Source organism: Mus pahari, chromosome 5 (assembly GCF_900095145.1).
Source record: "Mus pahari chromosome 5, PAHARI_EIJ_v1.1, whole genome shotgun sequence".
Lineage (NCBI taxonomy): Eukaryota > Metazoa > Chordata > Mammalia > Rodentia > Muridae > Mus > Mus pahari.
The window spans coordinates 18,580,186-18,601,252 of NC_034594.1; the positions used below are offsets into that span (position 1 = coordinate 18,580,186).

The following is a 21,067-nucleotide window of genomic DNA, read 5'->3' on the forward strand; positions in this document are numbered from 1 at the left end:
ACACTCAAAAACGGTTTAATTATGTGTTTGCAGGTCTCATAATGTACGTATGCAATGAGGATCATTTACATAAGGCAATGTGCTCACACCCTGAGGCTCCTGCTGCTCTCAGCAGAGTCAACAAGAATAAGTCTTTACTAGTTCCTGAAAGCCGTTCCATGAAGTGGATCACTGACACCCAGGGGATGGGACCCAACCTGGTGGATAGTCAGCACTCACTGGGTCTTAACAGTTGTTGGCAAATTCCTATTTCTAACGCAGGAGATTAAAAACGGAAGTGTGAATGGTTTAAAGATAGAAGAATCAGGTTATGATAAAATCAATCACAAAAATAGAGAATTCAGACCCTTCCCAGGTAATTTAAAATATGTTTCTCTCAAGTTATACATAATGACTGCAGACAAAATGGTCAAACAGTGTACACGCTGGGATAAGAGTATCAGATGGTCAATGGGCCAAAATCAGTGGAATTTAGAAAACACACTTAACTCTGAAGTAGACAGACAGACAGACAGACAGACAGACAGACAGACAGAAGGTTTTAAAGAATAGCACGGTCTAGTCATCGTCAGAATCGGAATCATATTTCTTTCCTCGGATAGTTTTCTTTTCCAGCTTTGTGAAGTTTGTCCCAAATTTCTTTTGGCTCTGAAATGGTGGCTCCATTAAATTTCCACTAAAAGTAAAACAAAGGTTAAGAGCATTTTATTCTTTATGATTTAATATACTCAGAATGCTAGACTATAAAAAGCATACTATTACATTAACAGTTTCATATACATTTGTGTTAGATCAACGTTTGAGTTTCTTGGTTATCATGATCATTATTATAAATTATTATTATAAAGCAAGTCTTGGGTGCACTGAGCCTGTGCTGACCCTGTGCTGAACCCGTGCCAATGACAGGCAACACTGTGGTTTTGAGTTCTGGCTGGGGCTCATGACTCTTCCTGTGTAGCACCTCAATGTTTACGTGGAATGAACTATTATCAGCCTGGAATCAGCATAAAACAATGATGCTAGAGAAATAAGTGACCAGAGAGTTGTGTGTGTGTGTGTGTGTGTGTGTGTGTGTGTGTGTGTGTGTGTGTATTATAATTCCAGCTGTCAGGAGGCTAAAGGAGGACTGTGACTTTGAGGACCATATGGCTTATAGAGGGAGAGCCTATCCTAAACAAACAGTAAATAAATTAATCAATAACTAGAAAAAGTATTATTTTTAATTGAAAGGAAGCACAACTTCATAGAAACACAGCTAACTCTAGAGAAAGAATAAACCATATAAGCTTTCCTAAAGTTTACATTTTGTTTGAGTCAAGAAGGATTCAAAGGCTAAAGAGTCTCACAGACTATAACCCACAGAATAAAATCACTCATAGCCCAGACTAATCATTAAGTGGGCAAGTATGCAGCAGCTCCTCATCAATAACTCCTAGCTTGACAGACCAGGGTTCCCTCTACTGCCGTCCCACTAAACAGAGCAAACTTCACATGATGCATAAGGAACGAGGGCGTGGACATCCTCCTGTAGAAACCAGCCATGACACAGGACTGCACTGATAAATATGCAAACTCACACTGGGAGCATGGGAGCATCTGAGGAACCAGCTAGCTGTACTTTTAAAAACCCTCTCTTTTTGTCCTTTGAGACAGGGTTTCTCTGTGTAGCCCTGGCTGTCCTGGAACTCACTCTGTAGACCAGGCTGGCCTTGAACTCAGAAATCCACCTGCCTCTGCCTCCCAGGTGCTGGGATTAAAGACGCACACCACCACCTGCAAAACAGTCAGTCTTGCAAATTAAATTACCAATCATTACAGGAATTAAGTGGAAAAATTAGACATATTTCTCAGACATGGAGAACAAAAAGAAGATGGTGGTACATTTGAGTAGGTTCTATAAAATACATCACCACTGTCTTAGTAACTGCATTGGGGGTATGCAAGAAAATGTCCAATTCTTAGGAAATATATATCCAGCAATAAGGAAAGTAGTTCTGAAAAAAATTTATAGGTATTTACCTGGCACATAAGACATAAGTTAAAAATGTGGAAATATGGTAAAGACTATGCAAGAATTTCTTTTGCTAGTTTGTCATTTGATTAAAATTTGAAATTGATCTGGGTGGCATGGTGGATCTCACTTGTAATCCAAGCACTTGCGAGGCTGAGGCAGGAGGATTAACATTACTGGACTGTAGAGTAAGACCCTGTCTCAAAAATAAAAAGAAAAATGAAAATAATTTCAAAATATAACATTTTGTTGAATAAATATTAACTTAATAATATTAACAAGGAGAAATTGATTTCTATAGTTAGGAATTACTCTTCCACGTTGTTGAATAAATGCTAATTTATGTTAATATTAACAAGGAGAAATTGACCAGAGGGGAAGTAGGGAAAGAAAAGGTGAGATTTTTCTGCTTTGAAAGGCTCAATTTTCCTTGTCTTATTTTTCTTTCTCTTTTCGTTTTTAAGCAAAGAACACAGGTGGTAACTTTCAGTTTGAAAGAGATAAAAGTCATGGTCAAAAAATGGAAGCTGGATTTTAATTGTTTTGGAAATGGGACTGTTTTGCAGAGTTAGGTAAGCAGGGACACGGACCTTTTGCATTTCGAGACTGCACATGTGACATACAAGTGTCTACCCTAAACCTTACGGTTTCCAGTGTCCAGGGCGAGTGCACACCTAGCATGTGTGAGGGTCTGGGTGTCACCTCAGCACTGTAAGCATGAAACTACAGTTTAATGCATCCTGTACTAGTGTGTGGGAAATTTTAATTTCATCACAAAAATCCCTTAAGTCAGTCATAAATTGGGAAGGTAAGGCTTAGCCTACAGCTTAGGGACAGAGGACTTACCTAGCGTGTGAGAGGGTCTGGGTTGAATCTCTAACATTAAAAAAATAAAGAAAGCTGGGCCTGGTGGCACGCGTCTTTAATCCCAGCACTCGGGAGGCAGAGGCAGGCGGATTTCTGAGTTCAAGGCCAGCCTGGTCTACAAAGTGAGTTCCAGGACAGCCAGGGCTACACAGAGAAACCCTGTCTCGAAAAACAAAAGAACAAAAAACAAACAAACAAAAAATAAAGAAATAAACAAAAAACAATGCAACCCTCCCAGCAAGGTACTCTATTCTGAAATGTCACTTTGGGCTTCTAAAATTAGTCTCAGTAACATTTCTTAGGTTGAAAGCTCCTAAGTCACCTCTAAGCCTGTCTTTAACTATGAATTTGGTTTTGCTGTAAGATCACACTGCTCTATGCATTGAGAAATTTCTTTCCCTAAGCCATCCACATTTTAGCCAGCAGGTCTTAATTTCATAAAATAAACGTTAACTAGCCAGACATGGTGGTACATGGTGGCAGAGGCAGGCAGATCTCTGAGTTAATGCTACCCTCGTCTACAGAGAGAGAGTTCCAGGACAGAAAAAACTACAGAGAAATCCTGTCTTAAAAAACAGAAACAAGGGCACATGGCTCAGTGGTTAAGAGCACTGACTGCTCTTCCACAGTTCTTGAGTTCAAATCCCAGCAACCACACGGTGGCTCACAACCATCTGTAATGAGATCTGATGCCCTCTTCTGGTGTGTCTGAAGACAGCTACAGTGCACTTACATATAATAAATAAATAAATACATACATACATACATAAATCTTTTGAAAAAAAAAAAAAGCAAAAATACAAGTACATTTAAAAATTTCTAAAACTATTGACTAGGAATAGTTTCAAAAGTCTATTTTTGTTTGTTTGTTTGTTTGTTTGTTTTTGCTAAAGGTTACCTGTAATTGATAACATCAGAACAACCAAGTCTCCATTCTAAAGTTTCTGTAGTGAAGTCATCTGTATTTCCTAGGTCGGTGAATCCAACAACATAATCTTGTGTCTTGCCATCTCTCAAGAGAGCTAGTGTGGGGATGACCTTGATCCGCAGTCTCTCACAGAGGAATGGTGCCTTTTCCACATTCAGCTTCAAAAACTTGGTTTCAAGATGTTTTTTGGCCAGAATTGCCAAATGTCTGTCTAGTATTTTACACCTGGAAGTTAAGGCAGAGAGGTAAAAGCTAAAGGGAGCAGCCCAGTTCACAGCCCTTTTCTAGAAATGCATGAACTGTCACACTTAGAATAAAAACAAACAAAGAAGGTCTGAAGGCAGACAGGCCTGAAGCTGACAGAACTCACAAGAGGCACAAATACAGCTGGAGTCACCAAGACTTCCCTCAGCCATCAAACTGACAGGGAAGCTCTTCGGTTAAAGGTTACCAACCCTCTTTAAATATAGAGAGTGTGTTCTGCAAGAAATGGGTGGTATTACTAGGGACCCCACCTCTTCCCCCGCCACCCCTCTCCCTGCTAGACACTGCACCCAGTAAACTGCCTGTTCAGTTCCATACCCTTTGCTAACCCATCTACTGAAGAGGAAGTGACATCTCTTTATGTTTTACACAAACTGAGCTCCTAGTGCTTTTTAAACGGACTGCCAAACTTTTATGATCAGTGGTTTGTAACCCCAAGGGTTCGTTAGAGTCGGCTCTTATTTTTACATACATATATACATACATACATACATACATTTATTCATTTACTTATTTGAGACAGGGCTCCTGTATGTAGGCTTGTCTGTCCTGGAACTCATTTTAGACCAGGCTGGCCTTGAATTCAAAGATCTACTTCTTTCTGCCTCCCAAATGCTGGGGTTAAAGGTGTACACCGCTACTACCCACTAATAGTTGACTTTTAAAAACTACAGATGAGTCAAGATTGTCTGGGGTGGAAAAGGGAAGTACACAGGTGATTCCTGAGTACCTGGGGCTACTCTAGAACTAGGTCAGGGCTCAGTCAATTTCATGTAACCTTGATGTCTAATCTTGTTCTCCTGGCTGGGTCTTTCTTGTCAGGTAGTTCAATAATAAGATTTTGGGAGATTAGACTAGGTATAGTGGTACCTGCCCTAAATCCTAGCACGCAGACGCAGAGGCAGAAAGGTCTCTGTTAACCTTAGGGCAGCCTGGTATACACAGCAAGCTAGCTCTAGGGCAGCCAAGACTACACAGAGACACTGAAGAAATATACATAAATGTCCTCCACATTCCAACTGTAGAAGGAACTTATTTTAATTAAGTCTATGGCCATGCCATTTGTCAATTAACATATGTGGTTGTTGCTCTGAGATAAGCTCTTACAGGCCAGCCTCAACCCTGAGATTCTCCTTGCCTCCCTCTAGCTCACAAGCAATCAATGTAAAGGTGTAGACCACCAAGCTGGGTTAACCATTTTAAAACATCTAACATGGTGTAGGCCTTCAATACCAGTACTCAGGAGGCAGAAGCAGGTGAATGCTGGTGAGTTCCTGGCCAGCCACAGCTGTACAGCAAGATCCTCCCTGTCTTTTTTTTTTTTTTTTTTTTTTGAGACAGGGTTTCTCTGTGTAGCCCTGGCTGTCCTGGAACTCACTGTAGACCAGGCTGGCCTCGAACTCAGATATCCATCCGCCTCTGCCTGAGTGCTGGGATTAAAGGGGTGCACCACCACGCCCAGCTGATCCTATCTTCAGAAAATAAAATAAAATTTGTGGCATGCATGAAGCCGTGGGTTCACTCTCTAACTCTGCAAAAGCACTCCTATCAATAAAAACCAAACAAATAAAAACCTCTACAAAACAAAACAAACAAAAAAACAAACAAAACACTTAAAACTCCAGAAGTAGGGCTGAAGAGAGACGGCTCAGCAGTTAGGAGCACTGGCTGCTCTCACAGAGGACTCAGGTTCAGTTGCCAGTACCCACGTGGTAGTCACAACTGTTCCCGATTCTAGTTTCAGGACATCTGGATTCTATCTTCTGGTCTCTGTGTGCATGTATGTTGCAAAGACATACATGATGACAAAGCATGTATTTATACACATAAATAAGAAGAAATAAATTTTTTTAAAAAATGGAAGCACCAGTAATAATAAGTATATAGTTTGACATCTAAAAGATGGATTCAGGACTCCTCTACTACCTAGTAGCTGAGTCACTTCACCTCTCCATACAAGAAAGAGAATTATAACCCACACCTCAAAGGCTATTATAAACATCCGGTAGGCAGTCGCACACTCATGGATGTATCCAGCTTACTCTGTGTTGTATACAGAAGTCGACAGAATGGTTTGATTTTGGTTTCCCAGCTCTGTGTGTCAGCATTTCTGCTCTAGAGCCAGTCATGGCAAACACAACCATCTAGCAGAGAAAGACGTAAGACAAGCAAGTGTATGCAGCATTGGTCTTAGCTGCTGGTGTCAGTAGATCGCTTTACCCCAGCGTGGCAGGCTGGGACTTAAGGAAAGGAAGGTTCCACGCCTTCCCCCTTTCTAATTCTCGGTATCTGCTTTCATCACCTGAGAGAATGAATCCAAGGCATTCAGTCTCTGAAAGGTGTTATACTGAAGTAGTTGGCTCTGAGGCTAAGCTAAGGGCCAGGGGGGCTACAGTAGAGAGAAAGAAGGCAGGGCTGAGGTACAGTGAGTCAGTCAATTACCCTTCATGTCCACCTAAGAGAAGGTGGCACCAGAAAATTGCTACATGATTCTAAATCTGTTATGATCAGCTTTTCTAATTTTTAAAAAATCTGAAATCTGGCTAATTTTTTAGTTGTCAATTTTAAAGGCTGGCAACTAGCTCTTTCTGAAGGAAACACACACACACACACACACACACACACAGGTCTCATCTCCTTAGAGATGGAGTCAGGAACAGAGGCCAGGTTACCTGAATGTGGTGTCTCTGTAGAAATGGCAAACCACTTTCTCACTTTCCTTGACTTCTTGAAAGAAGTCTCTCTCGCTGCTGATTTCTCTGTACTCCCCGTGCCCTTTGGAAAGCCACTCCTAATTTCAAGAGAAGCAGAAAAGACCCAGCTGAAAAGTGTTTCAGTGACACCAAGTGTCTTACATGTCTTAATCACTGTGTCCTTCTGTAATGGAATCCATTCTATTGAATAGCAGGTGTTCCCATACGCAGTTGGCTTTCCTATGCCAAAGTGGCAATTAGTGCAGACCTAGTGTGTGGGCACGAGTGACCATCAAGTGGCAATTAGTGCAGACCTAGTGTGTGGGCAGGAGTGACTGTCTCTATGATGGGTTCAATGACGACAGTTTTGCATCTTGCTCATTTACCTGCTTCATTTTAAGTTTTACAGTCAGAATTTAGGTCTGAGAGACAAGACATGAAAATACCAATTTAACTTTCACATGCGTGCTCTTTTAACTAGTAAAATCAGGATGGTTTGATCCAAATGATTACAAAAGTGTTTTTCTGTTTCTTTTGTGATGTGAGGACCGAACCAGGAAGAGCAGGCTAGGGAAGAGCTCTATACTTTAGAAATCATGTTCTTACAGGCAACTAAGGACTGCTGGGCACGGGAGAGAGTCTTCTCCAGAAGAGCCCACCAACCGCCTATCCACTGCCGAGTGGTCACTATGACGGTGTGCACACGAGTGACGACTGAGCAGAGTATAGTGGATGTCTACACACATACACATGGGGATGGAACCACAACTAATGAAAGCGAGGCCATGAACTTAAGAGAATATGGAATGTCTTGGAAGGAACGAAGGGAAGGGGGAAATAATATAACTATATGACAATCTCAAAATTAAGAAAGAATGTCCTATCCACAGCAAAAACTAAACAAACCAAACTAAACCACCTCAAGAAATAAAGTCTATCAACCCTAGGGGACAGTGCAGTCACCACAGCTCAGGAGCTTAGGAACCTATCTACTACTGACAGCGATCTCAAAACAGGCAGGGGTTTCTAGACCAGCCAACAGTGAGCAGAGTCCTCAGAAGGAAGTGTGTTCTACCCATGCGGTGTCCAGAGCCAAGCAAAAGCCTCCCAAGCTGAGGAAGGGCCACTGTCCACAGTCCTGGGAACTCCTCCAGCCCCTCTGCCTTTCCTGTGGCAGGAAGCCTGACACCTCACACAGATGCTCACTCTCCCTTTCAGGCAGTGGGCTGGGACAAAAAAGGAGGCAGGCAGCAGCTGCAGCACCACCCCGGCATTAACTGACCAGGGTTCTAATGAACCTTCCGAGCCTTCACCTTCTCTCCTGTAAGTCAGTGTGACAAACCAACCACGGCACTGAGTGGCCATGAAACCACAAACAGAACAGGGGTGCTGGCGCACACCTTCAACTCTAGGCAGAAGCGGTGATGTTTGTGAGTTCTAGGCCAGTCATGGCTATACAGTGAGATCCTGCTACTGTCCTGCCCTCACAAAAGACAATCTAATAAAAATGCAGAGTCTAACACTTAGAAATATCTTCTCACACAGAACCATCATATTTCTTTCTGATATGTGGACCCTAAGCTTGGTCTAAGAGACAATGTTTAATCTCTCTTTTACTATCATCGCCTCAGTCAAATGCTTCATCTTGCCTAAACCTTCCCTAATGTTTCATCCCTGGGCAAGTATTTAACATTGGCGGAGATGTGAATTCAGAACATCCTGCCCGTGAGGAGGAGCGTCACATGAGTGCCGTGCAGTCAGGAGCAGAAGGTGAGAGCGATTTCAGCGGGCGGGCCGTTACTTGTTTCTGCTGCTGAGCCTTCCTGAGCGCCGCCAGTCTCTTCTCTTTGAGCATCTCCAGTTCATCTTCACCAATCTGATCCAGTTTCTGAATTTCAGAGTCCAAGTGATTTTCCACTAGCTTAGCAGCCTGGAGGAACTGGTTCTCTAGGACTTCTGAGATCATGTCGATGGATCCATTACCTTCCATTTTTCTAAGTGGTCTTGGTGCTGGGGGGAGGGGTCATAAAAAACAAGTATTAAGTTTACATTTCGGGGGCTTTGGTTTTTTTTGGGGCTTTTTGTTTGTTTTAAAAACATGGTCTCTGTAACAGAGCTTGAGACATCAACACAACAGACGCCATGTTGGAGGCACCATTTTGGCCTTAGAACTCAGCATGTAGGCCCCAACACCTGCCAAAACCAGAATAAAGATGTAAACCATCAAAGATCTCATCCATGGTTCCAGAATCCAGGGAAATCCCTAAATATACTAGCTTGCTTTTTGGCTTCTATAAAAGCCATTTTTTTTTTCAATGCACACTGCCTTAAGGAGTTTCATTTGTATACTTCCTCAAAAATAACCTGACATAAACATTACAGGTCCAGGTTACAGCCCATCACTTCTAGGACTTAAGGCAGGCACTTGGAGCAGAAGACATTACATTTAGCCAGAAGCAGAGAGGTAAATACACACATGTCTACTTGTGTCCAACATCTGCTGGAGAACAACATTAATCTGGGAGCAGATTAATTAAAGCAACCAAGACAATCCCTACTCTCGGAGCCACGCCCACTGGCCAACCCGATCTACCCAATCGCCCCAATTTCTCAATGAGTCTTTCTTCCTAGGTGACTGTAGATTATTCTATCAAGTTGACAGCTAAAACTAATCAGCCCACACACAAAATAAGCCTGAGCATGGTGGCTTATGATTACAACCTCAGCTCTCAAGGGCAGAAGCATAAGGATCAGACCATCCTTGGATATATTTGGAGCGATAGGCCTGGGCTACATAAGGTCATTAAAAAAAAATCCTAAACTACCCTCTAAACCCCATTTGTCAGCTTCTCATAAATACTATACAACTGAAAAGACGCTGTATCCCCAGGATCCCGGACCCAGGGAAGAGAGCTATACGATTGTCACTCTCCAGAAGGGACTAGAAGGATCGGAGAGCAGCTACTCAGACTCTGCCACACTGTATTCGTTTATCACCGAGGTTTTCACAGGAGACCTTTAAGTTTCAATGCGGAGCTTCACGCGACTAACAAGTGCTACACTAGGTTAGGCGGAGGTGGTCCTGCCTTTATACCGGGGGTAAGGACATAACTTTCTATTTATTGAACCAAATCGAGTATTATACTTACCGATGAACTGGGGGCGCCGACACCTATGTACTCCCCTACAAACTCCTACCTGAGACCCTAACCCCATGTACCTGTCAGCCGACTCTTCGCCACTCCCTGAGCTCAAGGGACTGGAGGAGGAGTTCCGGGGGCGGGGGACCCGATTGCGCACTAACTGGGGCGCATGCGCCGTAGCCTCCGCAGCCGCCCAGACGAGGCCCTCCCAGCCGCCCCCTCGACCCCAGCCGAGATGTGTCCTTCATCAACACTGGGACGCTGTGGCATTATCGGCCACATCACCCTCCGCCGTACCTGGACTATTGGTGAAGCCTATGGAGGGAGGAAGCCGCAGATCAGGAACACCGACCAGGTTCACACAGGTTTCAACCTCGCAGCAATTGTTAAGGGCGGCGAAGGGGCTGTTAACTCCGCCACCTCATTGGCTACAGTGCTCTCGCGATACAATGTGAGACACCCGCGGAAGGGGCGGTGGCGAGTGACGAAAGCCTCAGAGAAGCCCTAGCCTCCGCCACCCGGAACTACTGACTTCCGAGCCTACGCTTCACGTGGGCTAATGGCCGGAGGGATGGGCGCTAGGGACATTGGGAATTGTAGTTCTTTGTGCACTGACTGCGTGTCCCTGTTAAACGGGGAAACGAGCCGGGTCTTGCGCCTGAGTGACAGAGGGGCTTCATTTCCCGTGTGTTTAATAGTTTCGAAAGTGTAGCTTACAGTGCATTATAATTTATACACAGCTCACACTAGTAACACCGCCCCGAAACATATGGAGAAAAATTTCACCATGCCAGGATCTTCCCTCCTGACTTTCTTAGACACATGAATTTTTAGAACTTGCTCATATGAAGATTCATATTAGGGGATCCGTCGCAGTGTCCTTCCTTATGTCTTTTTCCCTTAATAAATGTACACAGTTGACAATCCATGAGTGTTTCTGGGGGTGGGGGAATCCCATTTTTTTTATGTCCGGCCACCCCCGGAACGCTCATCTTTGTGGTCCTGTAATAGACTTCCCGCAGCTGAGGCCGTGTAGGCACGAGAGAATTTTCAGTCCCGCTTCTGCGTCGAATGCCAGCCCCGGGAAGGGTGCGGACGTGAGAACTGAACGGCCAGCCTCATTGTCGTCCTCTAGGTTCTAGAACCCGGGGTCCGCGGGACGTCGGCGCGCGGCGCTCACTTGCGGCTAGGGGGCGCTCGGGTTCCCACCTGGCCGGCGGCTCAGCTGGAGACGCTCTAGCCGAAGCGCCGCTCTCGATGAGCCGCGCCCTGCGTCCCCACGCCGAGGCGGCGGGGCGATGCGCTTGCGTACTGAGGGCTCACACCATATGTGCCCTGTCCCAGTGCGCGGGTCTGTGGCGAGCCGGGTGCGAGAGGCGGCGGCGCGAGGGGGACCGAGCCGAGCGGGCAGTGGAGTCAGCCGGGAGACAGTGGGTCTGTGAGACACCGAACCGAGGGGCCGGGGCCGCGAGCGCCGCTGACAAGCGATGGGGAAGAAACAGAAAAACAAGAGCGAAGACAGGTAGGCGGCGGGGGTCCTCCGGGGAGTCGCGCGGGGCCCTGGGTGGGCGAGCCTCGACGGGGCGCGGTCCCGCGGCCGGGGCTCGGGCGGTGGTCCGAGGCGTGGGGCGTGAGGGGCTCGGAGGTCGTTTGGGGGGCCGGGCGGTGTGGGGCCGGGCTCGGGCGCTGCTAAGCCAGGCCTACGGCCCAGGTGAGTGCGAGCCGGGCCGGGAGAGCCGGGGTGGGGCGGGCCGGGAGCGGCTCCCTCGCCTCCCCTGGCCCGGGGAACGCCTCCCCGAGCGGCTCCGGAACTTCGAAGGTGCTCGGGGTTGCGGAGAGGTAGCCCGGCGGCTCCCTCCTCCCGGGTGCCAAGTTGGAAACACTTCTGGGGTTATTTAAAGTCCCGGTTGCCCAGACTCCTGCGTTCTGGCTTTCCATTTCCCGGCCTCTCTTTTTTTTCCGCGTGTGTCTTGGCTTCCTACCGCTTCCCTTAAGAAAGGAGGAGGGGAAGAAACCAGTCAGGGTCGCTGCTTTCTAACCTTTTATTAAAAGAAAAAAAGCCTTTTCAGGGGAAGGAGTGTGTGTATATGAGCTACTTCGGTGGAGATTTGGGGAGCATTGCCTGTGCCACGTTCGATTAAGTTCTTTTACCCTTTTCAGTTGAGTTGACTTCCTGGGAGTCTGCAGCCATCTGTTCCATTTCATCTTTAAGTAGGAGCCATTCAACTTAATTTAAAACACTACAGGTAACCGAAAACAAAACCAAACCCTGTGGCACTTCATCACCGTGGCTCACACAGACGTGGTTTTGAAGTTAAAGCTGTTCAGAGTGTATGTCGGCACACTTAAGTGCGTGGACCTCGCAGTTGGCTGTCTGGCAGGAAGAATTTAAAAGCGAGGCTTCTATTTTGGTTTTAGGTCTGTTGGAGAATGTAAAGAGGTCTGCGGAATAGATTCTGGGTTTCTTGTGACAGAGTTAGAGTTTATGAGGAACAGGGTGTATTACAGATTAAGGTGTGAGCATTAAGAGGGACGACAGAGGAGGGATCTGAAGAGCGGGGAGGCTGAGAACTTCCTCTAGAATGGGGGTAGGGCTTCTCAAAGAGTGACCTGAAAGTTACTGTTAATCAAATCAGGAGAATTGAAAGAGGTAAGCAGGTATTTCTGAACCTTTGGTAGGACGTTGGCATACATGAGTAACATTTTTTTATTCTGAGAAAAATTTTGAGTTCTGTCAGTCATCTGTCTGTCTGTCTGTCTGTCTACTCTGTATTGTCTGTCTCTGTGTTAAAGCATCACCCTACCCTGTCTTTGCTGCTCTGCAATCGTCATCCTGTGGCCAGTTTTAGAATACCCACTTGTTGGATAGTCTAAACCAAATCTAAGAGGCCTTTCATGTGTGAAAAGGTCAGGTGGATCTGGAAGATAAACGAACAGGAACTATTTACTTACCTCTCCAGCTAGTTTGTTTTCCCTGATAGCCTTTTTAGAGTTGTTAAAACTGTGTCTCACACGGCTTAGCCAGAGGGGCTTCCTTGAACCTCCTGACTCTCCTTCACCTTGTAAGGAATTACAGGAGTAGATTACTAGGAGGCTTCCTTGGGTTTTTAAAGTTCCCCCCCCCCCCAGTTTATCTGTTTGATTCATGTTTATACCAAATTTGAATTTAAAATCCATATTTTTATTACTCAGTTTCTAGTTTTTACTTACCTTTCAGACTTAACGATGGAGAAGAGCTATTGGGAGAAAAAGATACTAATTTTTGTCTGTGGTTTTAGTAAAGATTGGTTTATAAAAGATTTTCCCGCATGGTGTAAAGAGCCTGTTCTCAAATGGTTAGTGCCTTAGTATACCAAGTGCAGGCTGGATCTCTTCTGTCCTTAGGACAGAAGGACACCTGTGCGTCCCTTTGGCTCACGTTGATGGCAGTGCACCCTGTGAGGTTTAGGTTTATGTTGCATGGTCTACTGCTTACCACATCCTTGCTCAGGTGCCTTTCCCCAGCATGTATCAAGCAGTCTGGGGCTCTGCCCTTATCACTAAAATTACCTGGCTTTTAAAAAACGTAGGTACCTCATATGGGGTGTTAGGGTTGGGTAAACAAACTCACAGGTTTCTGAATTTGTTTTTTTTTTTTTTTTTTCATCTGTGTATTTAAATGATACTCTTAAAAGATATTTTGAAAAACATTTTTTTAAATGGACAGAAATGAAGGCTAGAAAGAAAGTCTTAAGAAAAAAAAGTCTCATTTGGGGAGTGTTCCTTTGACAGACCCTACTTGAGACATTTTCTGTCACTGTCAAGCTAGCATGCTTCCTTCTGCTCAGGTGGATGGGGGTGAGAAGTGGGCAGCTGCTTGGAAGATAAGGAGGAGGCAGAGACACTTTAACTCTTGCAAAGAACTCAAATTACTTAATTGTTCTTGTCTATGGTCGTATGCTTAATCCTTATCTTAGCTTTTTAGCCATTCAGTATTGGGTTTCAATTAATTTTATTTATCTGATTTTTACATGATTGGCATATGTTTTATTTTATCAGTAGCTGAGACAGATTGTTTTATCTGTGTTTTAGGATTTTGGAATTCTGTTTGGGCTTGTGTAATTCTGAGAGGGAACTTTCCCATCAGGTGTGTAACAAGGTTCTTTGGTTCTTTTTTATTACTGAGGAATGTGAGACAGAAGGTAGGGTTCCGTATACTCGGATGAGTCGGACGGTGATGCGGTGTTGCTGTTTATCCTGTAACCTTCCTTGTCCAGTGCATGTCGATAGTCTCAGGGACAGTGCATGCTGTAGTGATAGCCTGTTGTTGCTGTGGTTGTTACAGTGGGTATCACTCACTGGTAATGTGCAGGGGACAAGGATTCAGATTCTTTGTCTTTTTTACTATTAGTTCTTCTTTTTATTTTCTCCCTAAATTTATATAAAGGTAATAATACCTAAGTATTGTAGATTTTTCAGTTTAGATGAATCTTTTCTGTACCTTAATGGACTCAAACAACCTCTTCCCAAGCCTCCTAGATATAGCCCCCTTTCAAAAAGAGGGGAAGCAAAAACAATTTTTTTCTCCCATTTATCTGGAAATTGCCTATCATGGAAGTCAGGGTGTTATTCATCAAATAAGTGTTTGGGAGTCAGGGTGTTAAAAAGCCATTCATTGCTTTTAACTACTGATGTTGCTCTGTAATTACAGACAGACTCCTCCTTGTGGGTGTTCTGCCTGTCGTACAGTGTGTCTAACCTTAGATGGTGCTTTGTGCTAGGCATTCATCCAGTCAGGTACAATCAAGTTAACCGATGTCTGTGATAGGAAGTGTGGTTTGTGGGGCTGAGGAGATGGCTCGGTGTTTAAGAAGAGCATGGTGTTCTGGCAGACAGCCTAAGTCTGGTTCCCAACACCGTGTCATGTGGCTTACCACTGCCTTTAACTCCAGCTCCAGTGGATCAGAGGGCACTGCACTTCACTCATGTGCATATACCACACGTGCACACACATACCTACCTACTTAAGATTAAAAATCAGGGGGCTGGAGGGATGGCTCAGCGGTTTAAGAGCACTATCTGCTCTTCTAGAGGTCCTGAGTTCAAATCCCAGCAACCACATGATGGTTCACAATCATCTGTAATGGGATCTGATACACTCTTCTGGTGTGTCTGAAGATAGCTACAGTGTACTCACATACATTAAATAAATGAATAAATCTTTTTTTAAAAAAAGATTAAAAATCAACTACGAAATGTGAATTGTTTAAGGCTTTTGTTCCCAGATCTGGGATTGTGGGGCATTATTAGTACAAGACCTACCCTAAAAGAAACAAAATTCTGCCCTTGATCTCATGTTTTATCATCGAAATGAAAGTATGCCCAAAACAATATATAAAGTTGCCTTCATACTGTTTGTTTAAGACATATTGAAACAACTGGGCAGTGATGGCACATACCTTTAATCCTAACACTTGTGGGCCAGAGGCAGGCAGATCTGAGTTCAAGGTCAGCTTGGTCTATAGAGCTATTTCTAGGACAGTCAGGACTACACCGAGAAACCTGGTCTCAAAAAACTAAATTTACTTATTTATTTGTAGTGGATTTAGTGTTTTGATTTGTGTTGCATCCCCCTTTGTGCATATTCAGATATTGTAAATCTGATATCTTTCAGGCTCCTAGCTTTAAAGGAGACATAATCTGTAGTTCCCATAATCTGATTTAGCAATCCATTTTCATTTGCATATATTTGAGCTGGTTATTAATCATTTATATTAGTTAGATGGTAATAAAAAGGAAAGCATGCATGATCTAATAATTCTCTTGGTTTTACTTTTGGAAATTTTATTTATGGAGGTGTGCATGAGTGAGAAGATGCACATTTGAGGCAGAGGAGTGCGTCAGATCTACTGGCGTTCCAGCTATAGGTGCTTGTGAGCTGCCTGGCATTGGTGGCAAAAGGTGAATTCTGGTCCTCTGCAAGAGGATCAAGCTCTTTTAAACCCTGAGCCACCTTGCCAGCTTCTCAAGAATTTAGTGACATGCAAGTCACCTAACTTGTACTTTGTAACAAATAGGTTCTGTTAAGAGATTATAGTAAAAATGTCTGGCATGGTGATTTATGCCTTTAATCCTAGCATTCCAGAGACAGAGGCAGATTGATGTCTGAGTTAGAGGAATCCTGGTCTGTGTAGTAGATTCCAGGCCAGTGAAAATTAAAAACAGGAGAGCCTGTCTAAAAAATGAGAATAGTAAATGAAAATAATTTTTAAAAAAGGATCATAGTAAACAGACAAACTGGATTTTATTGAGCAGTATCTATTGAAATTAACACCTGTAATATTTTTGCCTTAGTTACCTGTTGCTTCTTCTCCATACTTTGCCCTAATACTGAGACAATGGGTGGAAGAAGGGGAGCATATTTTATTATGGCAGATCGGTGTATATGCATAGACACTGGAAGCTTCTGCTAAGCATGAGACACTCAACCCTGCTTTCAAACTTGCATTTTGAAATGCAACTAGTAATTAAATTTTACCATCACGAGAGTGTACTAGGTTGGAGAAACAGGAGCATGCTGTGTTCCTACCTCTCTTGAGTGCTAAGGGATAATAGTAATGTTTAAGGTTTTCAGTTGCTATAAAATTACCAATAATTCTGTACACAACTAGTCAGGCCTGCATAATTATGGTAGTGTTTGATAAGTTCGTTTTTCAGAAACATCCTCTCATGAAAATTATTATCAGCATCAAACTTCTTACTTTTTTGTTTGTTTTGTCCTATTCAGGTTTTTATTTATTCATTTATTTATTTATGTTTGTTTGAGGCCGGGATTCTCTGTGTAACAATTCTGGCTGTCCTAGAACTTATATTATAGACCAGGCTGGCCTCAGACTCACAGAAATCCGCCTGCCTCTGCCTCTCAAGCACTGGGATCAAAGGCGTGCGCCACTAGCAGTTAGGTGGCAGAAAACAGGGTAAATTAGGTGGTGGTGGTTCTTTAACAGTAAGCAGACTACAGAGACACCGAGTTCACTTTTAAGAGCAGTTATTTCATGACATAAGAGGCATCCCTTATTTATTTATTATTATTTTTTTCTTTTACTGACGAAGTCTTACTTTGTTGCCTAGGCCAGAATATCATCTAGGGATCAAGTGTTTTTCTGCCTCAACCTTCTGAGTATCCGGGGCTTCAGGTGTGTGTCATATCCAGGCTCCTAGTGCCGATCAGGTGCTAATATGGACTGTGTGGGTGCCCACACACATGTGGCATACACTCACAGACAAACATAGGTACAAGTAAAAATTTTAAGAATTCAAACAGTAAATATTAGCTCGTAGAGGGAATCAGGATACTTTGTGTTTGTTGCACTGTGCATTGTAATGGTGTTGGGGCTTCTGGTTTCTATAAAGGTGTTAACTGCATTTTGTGTGTGTTCGTTGTGCACATACGTAGCTCTTAGTTAACTGAGGGGCTATAGTACTGGAGATAGATCTATTAACAGCATAACTGGGAATAAGACCTGCTGGGATTGGTAGGGGAGCAGTGAGTTTTTGTTTGGGCTTTTTGTTCAGGTCTGAGGTAGGGCTGGAGATCAGGAGTAAGGAGAAGCTGGAGAAGGGAGATGCCAACAGGGAGGAACAGGTGTGCCAGTTTTGATACTGGAGCTGCTTAGGAAAGAGTAGGCTTTCTCTTCCTGCCTTTTCTTTTTTGAGTGTTGCTGAAAGTGTTCGAGGAGAGAGAAACAGAGCAAGGTAGAATAAAAAGAGGCAGCGACAGGCTTCAGTCTGGCCTTCCCTTTCCTTGGCACTTTGGGATTTTAGACAGTGGTGGGTAGATGGAAGAGTGTTTGGATTTTGTTTCCTTCTATAAACATACTTGGCATTTCTTCAGGTTAGGAATAGAAAGAAATATAGGAATGTCCCAATTATTACTGTGTTACTGTAAAACAAGACTTTTCATGGGGAGGCACATGTCCATTCACCTCATACAGAGATCATGAAAGACCAAAATACAGACACCAAGTCCAACTTGGTGAAACAATGAATTGTATTGGGTTACATACAGGAGCCCACCTCAGCATGAGTGACAGCTCATAAAAGGGGGAACCTGGAGCATACTGCACAGCCTGCAGACAACTCAGTGGGTTGGAGAGTGTCCTTTCCAGGTGACTCAGTTGGTCTAAACTTCAGGCAGCTTGCCTGTTGTCTGCTTCTTCCAGGCATCTGGTCTGGTCTCACAGTCTGCTTTGCAGTGTGGCTAGTCTGAGTGACTCCAGCCCTTCTTTATTGCTTACTGATGGTGGAGATGAGTGTGGGGAGTCTAGCTTGTGAGTCTGGTCAGTTTCAGGGAATACTTGAAGCTATTTGAGTGGTTGCTTTGCGCTTCCTTAAATGATGGAATGTTTTATTCTCAGAGGAAATTAGTATACAGCATCCGTCCTAACAACTCATCTCAAACTTAAAGGGCTTAATGACAGTTGTCATTTTTTGAAGTCCTGGGCATTAACTATGCTTAGATGAGTTTTCTGGCTGGCTTTTTCTGTGATTATACAGTCATGGTGGCTGTAACGGAGCCATCCTTAAGCTTACTTTATGAAAAATGTAACCTCCTCTGGTGGTTGATAATGGCTCTTTGGAACCTCCTGTGGACTTGCCATTGGAACCTGAACTTGACCTCTTGGTGTGACTTGAGCATCACACTAGCTGGCAGAGAGCAAAGAGACAAAAAGGAGAAACTGTGGCTTTAAGGCCTCGGCCTGGAAACTCTTAACGTTACTTCTGTCATGTTCTATTGATAAGCAGTCACTAAACTTTTACCTCAGAGCATGGCTCAGCTACTCTTCTATTGCTGCAGAGAGACAGTATGACCAAGGCGCCTTTTATAAAGAAAGCATACTTGTGGGCTTGCTTATAGTTCCAGAGGGTTAATCCATTATCATCATGGTGAGAGGCAGACAAATACAGTGCTGGAGCAGTAGCTGGGAGATTCATATCCTGACCCACAGGAATCAGGGGGAAGGAGAGAGAAGGACACACAGATACACAGAGGCACACACTAGGCCAAGCATGGGCTTTTGAAACCTGAAAGTTCACAGTGACACACACACACACCTTTCAACAAGGCCACATCTCTTCCAGGAAGGCCACATCTCCTAATCTTTACCAAACAGTTTGTCTAACTGGGGCCTATGCATTCAAATACTTGAGTGTGTAGGGGTCCTTCTCATTCAAACCACCACAGAGCATCAGAGAAATTTTGAGCATTGTTGTTACTTGGGTTTTGGTGTTTGGGGGGTTTTGTTTTGTTTGGAGGCAGAGTCTTGTTGCTTACTTTGGTCTTGAACTCATGATTCCAGGCCAGCCAGGGAGACCTTGTTTCCTTAAAAGGGAAGATTTTATACTGGTCTCTAAATGCATATATATATATATATATATATATATACACACACACACATACATATATATATATCTTGCAATATTTTTATTTTGTTGTTATTATTTTTGATTATTAGTAATAACTCCTATGGAGATCTACAATGAAAAGGAACATGTGGGGCAAGGAGAAATACCAAATACCAATGCTGAGTGCATATTTAAACACACATTATTAAGAAATATGTCTTGGGGCTGGAGAGATGGCTCAGCGGTGAAGAACAATGGCTCCTCTTCTAGAGGACCCAGGTTCAATTTTCCATCATCCTCTTGACAGCTCACACTTATCTGTAACTGCAGTTCCAGGGCTTCTGACATCATCACAGATATATATTGAGGCAATGGACATAAAATAAAAATATATATTTAAAATAAAAGATGTCTTTAAAAGTTTTCCATAGTAACATAATTTTAACTACACATTTCATTGTTAATGCAAATGATTAGGTATTGCATAAGTTAAAAAATGGATAAATGATTTTTAGGCTTATGTAATTTTAGTTTTAACTGTTTTAAATTGTTAAGTATGTTCTCTAATTTGATTCTTTATGGTTTTTATAATCTGGAAATTGAGCACACATTTTTTGAGGTGTAAGTAATATAAAATGTGCAAATTTCAAGTGTACAATCAATGGGCTAGGTCATGTCCCTGTGAGTAAGTAGACCGTTTGCTTAGGGCCTTTGGTAAGTGATCCTTCTCCTTACAGAAGGCTTTGTCTAGGAGTCACTGTGCTTAAGTTCTAGGAATCAAACCTGTAGGCTCCCACACGCTGGCAAGCGAGCTTATCGCTGAGCTGCACCTGGTCCCTAGTTCTGTCATGCTTTCCCTTTCTAGAGATGTGGATGTGATACTGTAGGGGTGGTGCTTGTAGACTGCACTTCCTGCCTGACTGGGTTTTCTTTAGTGACTGAGAGTCCTCTGTGCTAGTGCATGCATTAGCATTCCTATCCCCTTTAATTGTGGAATACTCTGCTGGATGGGTCTTGGCTGTTTTTAAACTATCTTACAGGTGCTTGAGTTGTTTGTAGCTTTTCATGATTATGAATAAAATTGCTCTAAACATTTGCATACAGGTCTTTGTGCGGACACATATTTCTCTGGTGAATGCTTAGGAGTAAGCTTACTGGGTCATATGGTTGGAGGTAAGGGAGGGGGTGGGAAGATGGAGGGGGTGGAGGATGGGGAGGGGAATGGGGATGGTATGTGGGAGAGGGAAAGGGTGCTTGCTTGCATGTAGCTTTAAGAGGACTTTAAATTGTCCCTTCCCAATTTGACTATGCCACTTGTGCTTTGCCTATGGGGGCTGGTGAGTCTCAGCTGCTCCTGTCCTCTCAGTGCTTGTTTTCATGGTCCTTATTTTCTTACTCTAGAAGATGGGCAGTGGTGACAACACCTGGATGTAGCTTATACTTTATTCTGTAATACTGACCATCTTGTCATGTGTTTATTGGGCATTTTTGCATCTTAAAGGCTTGTAGGAAGCTTAGGACAATCCTTCATGTGTTTATATTGCAAATATTTCTTTAGACTTTAATTTTGTTAATAGTGTTAATTTATCCTGTCTAAAGAATTAATCTTTTGTTTGGGGATTGTTACAGAGTCATGTGTACTTGTAAGAAATCAGTGTCTATTTCCTAGTTTGTACCCAGCACACATTCTGAATATTTCATAAATACCTATTAGCCCCAAGGGATCCAGAACCTTTTTTGGTCTCTGTATGCATCTACATCCGTATGTACATACCTG

At 43.5% G+C, this 21,067-nt stretch overlaps 2 protein-coding genes across 5 annotated transcripts in view; one reads left to right on the top strand and one right to left on the bottom strand.

Moving 5' to 3' along the window:
• Nucleotides 1-282: 282 nt before the first annotated feature.
• On the bottom strand, nt 283-10,358 carry Txndc9 (thioredoxin domain containing 9). 3 transcript variants are annotated; one of them, XM_021198470.1, is made up of 5 exons: nt 10,204-10,358; nt 8,565-8,773; nt 6,743-6,861; nt 3,777-4,031; nt 283-676 (listed from the first exon to the last, which is right to left on the bottom strand). In XM_021198470.1, the coding sequence occupies exons 2-5, from the start codon at nt 8,751-8,753 to the stop codon at nt 559-561; spliced, it is 681 nt and encodes a 226-aa protein (XP_021054129.1). In that variant the 5' UTR covers nt 8,754-8,773; nt 10,204-10,358; the 3' UTR covers nt 283-558. The 3 variants fall into 3 exon arrangements, with proteins under 3 accessions (XP_021054129.1, XP_029395104.1, XP_029395103.1); XM_029539244.1 differs by lacking the exon at nt 10,204-10,358 and adding an exon at nt 9,913-10,005; XM_029539243.1 differs by lacking the exon at nt 10,204-10,358 and adding an exon at nt 9,984-10,003.
• Nucleotides 10,359-11,212: 854 nt separating this feature from the next.
• Eif5b (eukaryotic translation initiation factor 5B) overlaps nt 11,213-21,067 on the top strand; it is a 49,465-nt gene continuing 39,610 nt past the window's right edge. For both annotated transcript variants that reach the window (XM_021199205.1, XM_029539222.1), the window contains exon 1: nt 11,213-11,428. In XM_021199205.1, coding sequence (XP_021054864.1) covers nt 11,394-11,428 — 35 coding nt within the window. In that variant the 5' untranslated portion in view covers nt 11,213-11,393. The remainder of the gene's footprint in view (nt 11,429-21,067) is intronic.

Excerpts from the sequence above, each read along its gene's own strand:
- Txndc9 (XM_029539244.1), bottom strand. The coding sequence starts at position 9,979 with ATGGGGTTAGGGTCTCAGGTAGGAGTTTGTAGGGGAGTACATAGGTGT. Across the intron at positions 6,862-8,564 it reads AGGCTCAGCAGCAGAAACAA|GAGTGGCTTTCCAAAGGGCA; the intron begins GTAACGGCCCGC and ends TCTTGAAATTAG. Across the intron at positions 4,032-6,742 it reads TACAGAGACACCACATTCAG|GTGTAAAATACTAGACAGAC; the intron begins GTAACCTGGCCT and ends CTTAACTTCCAG.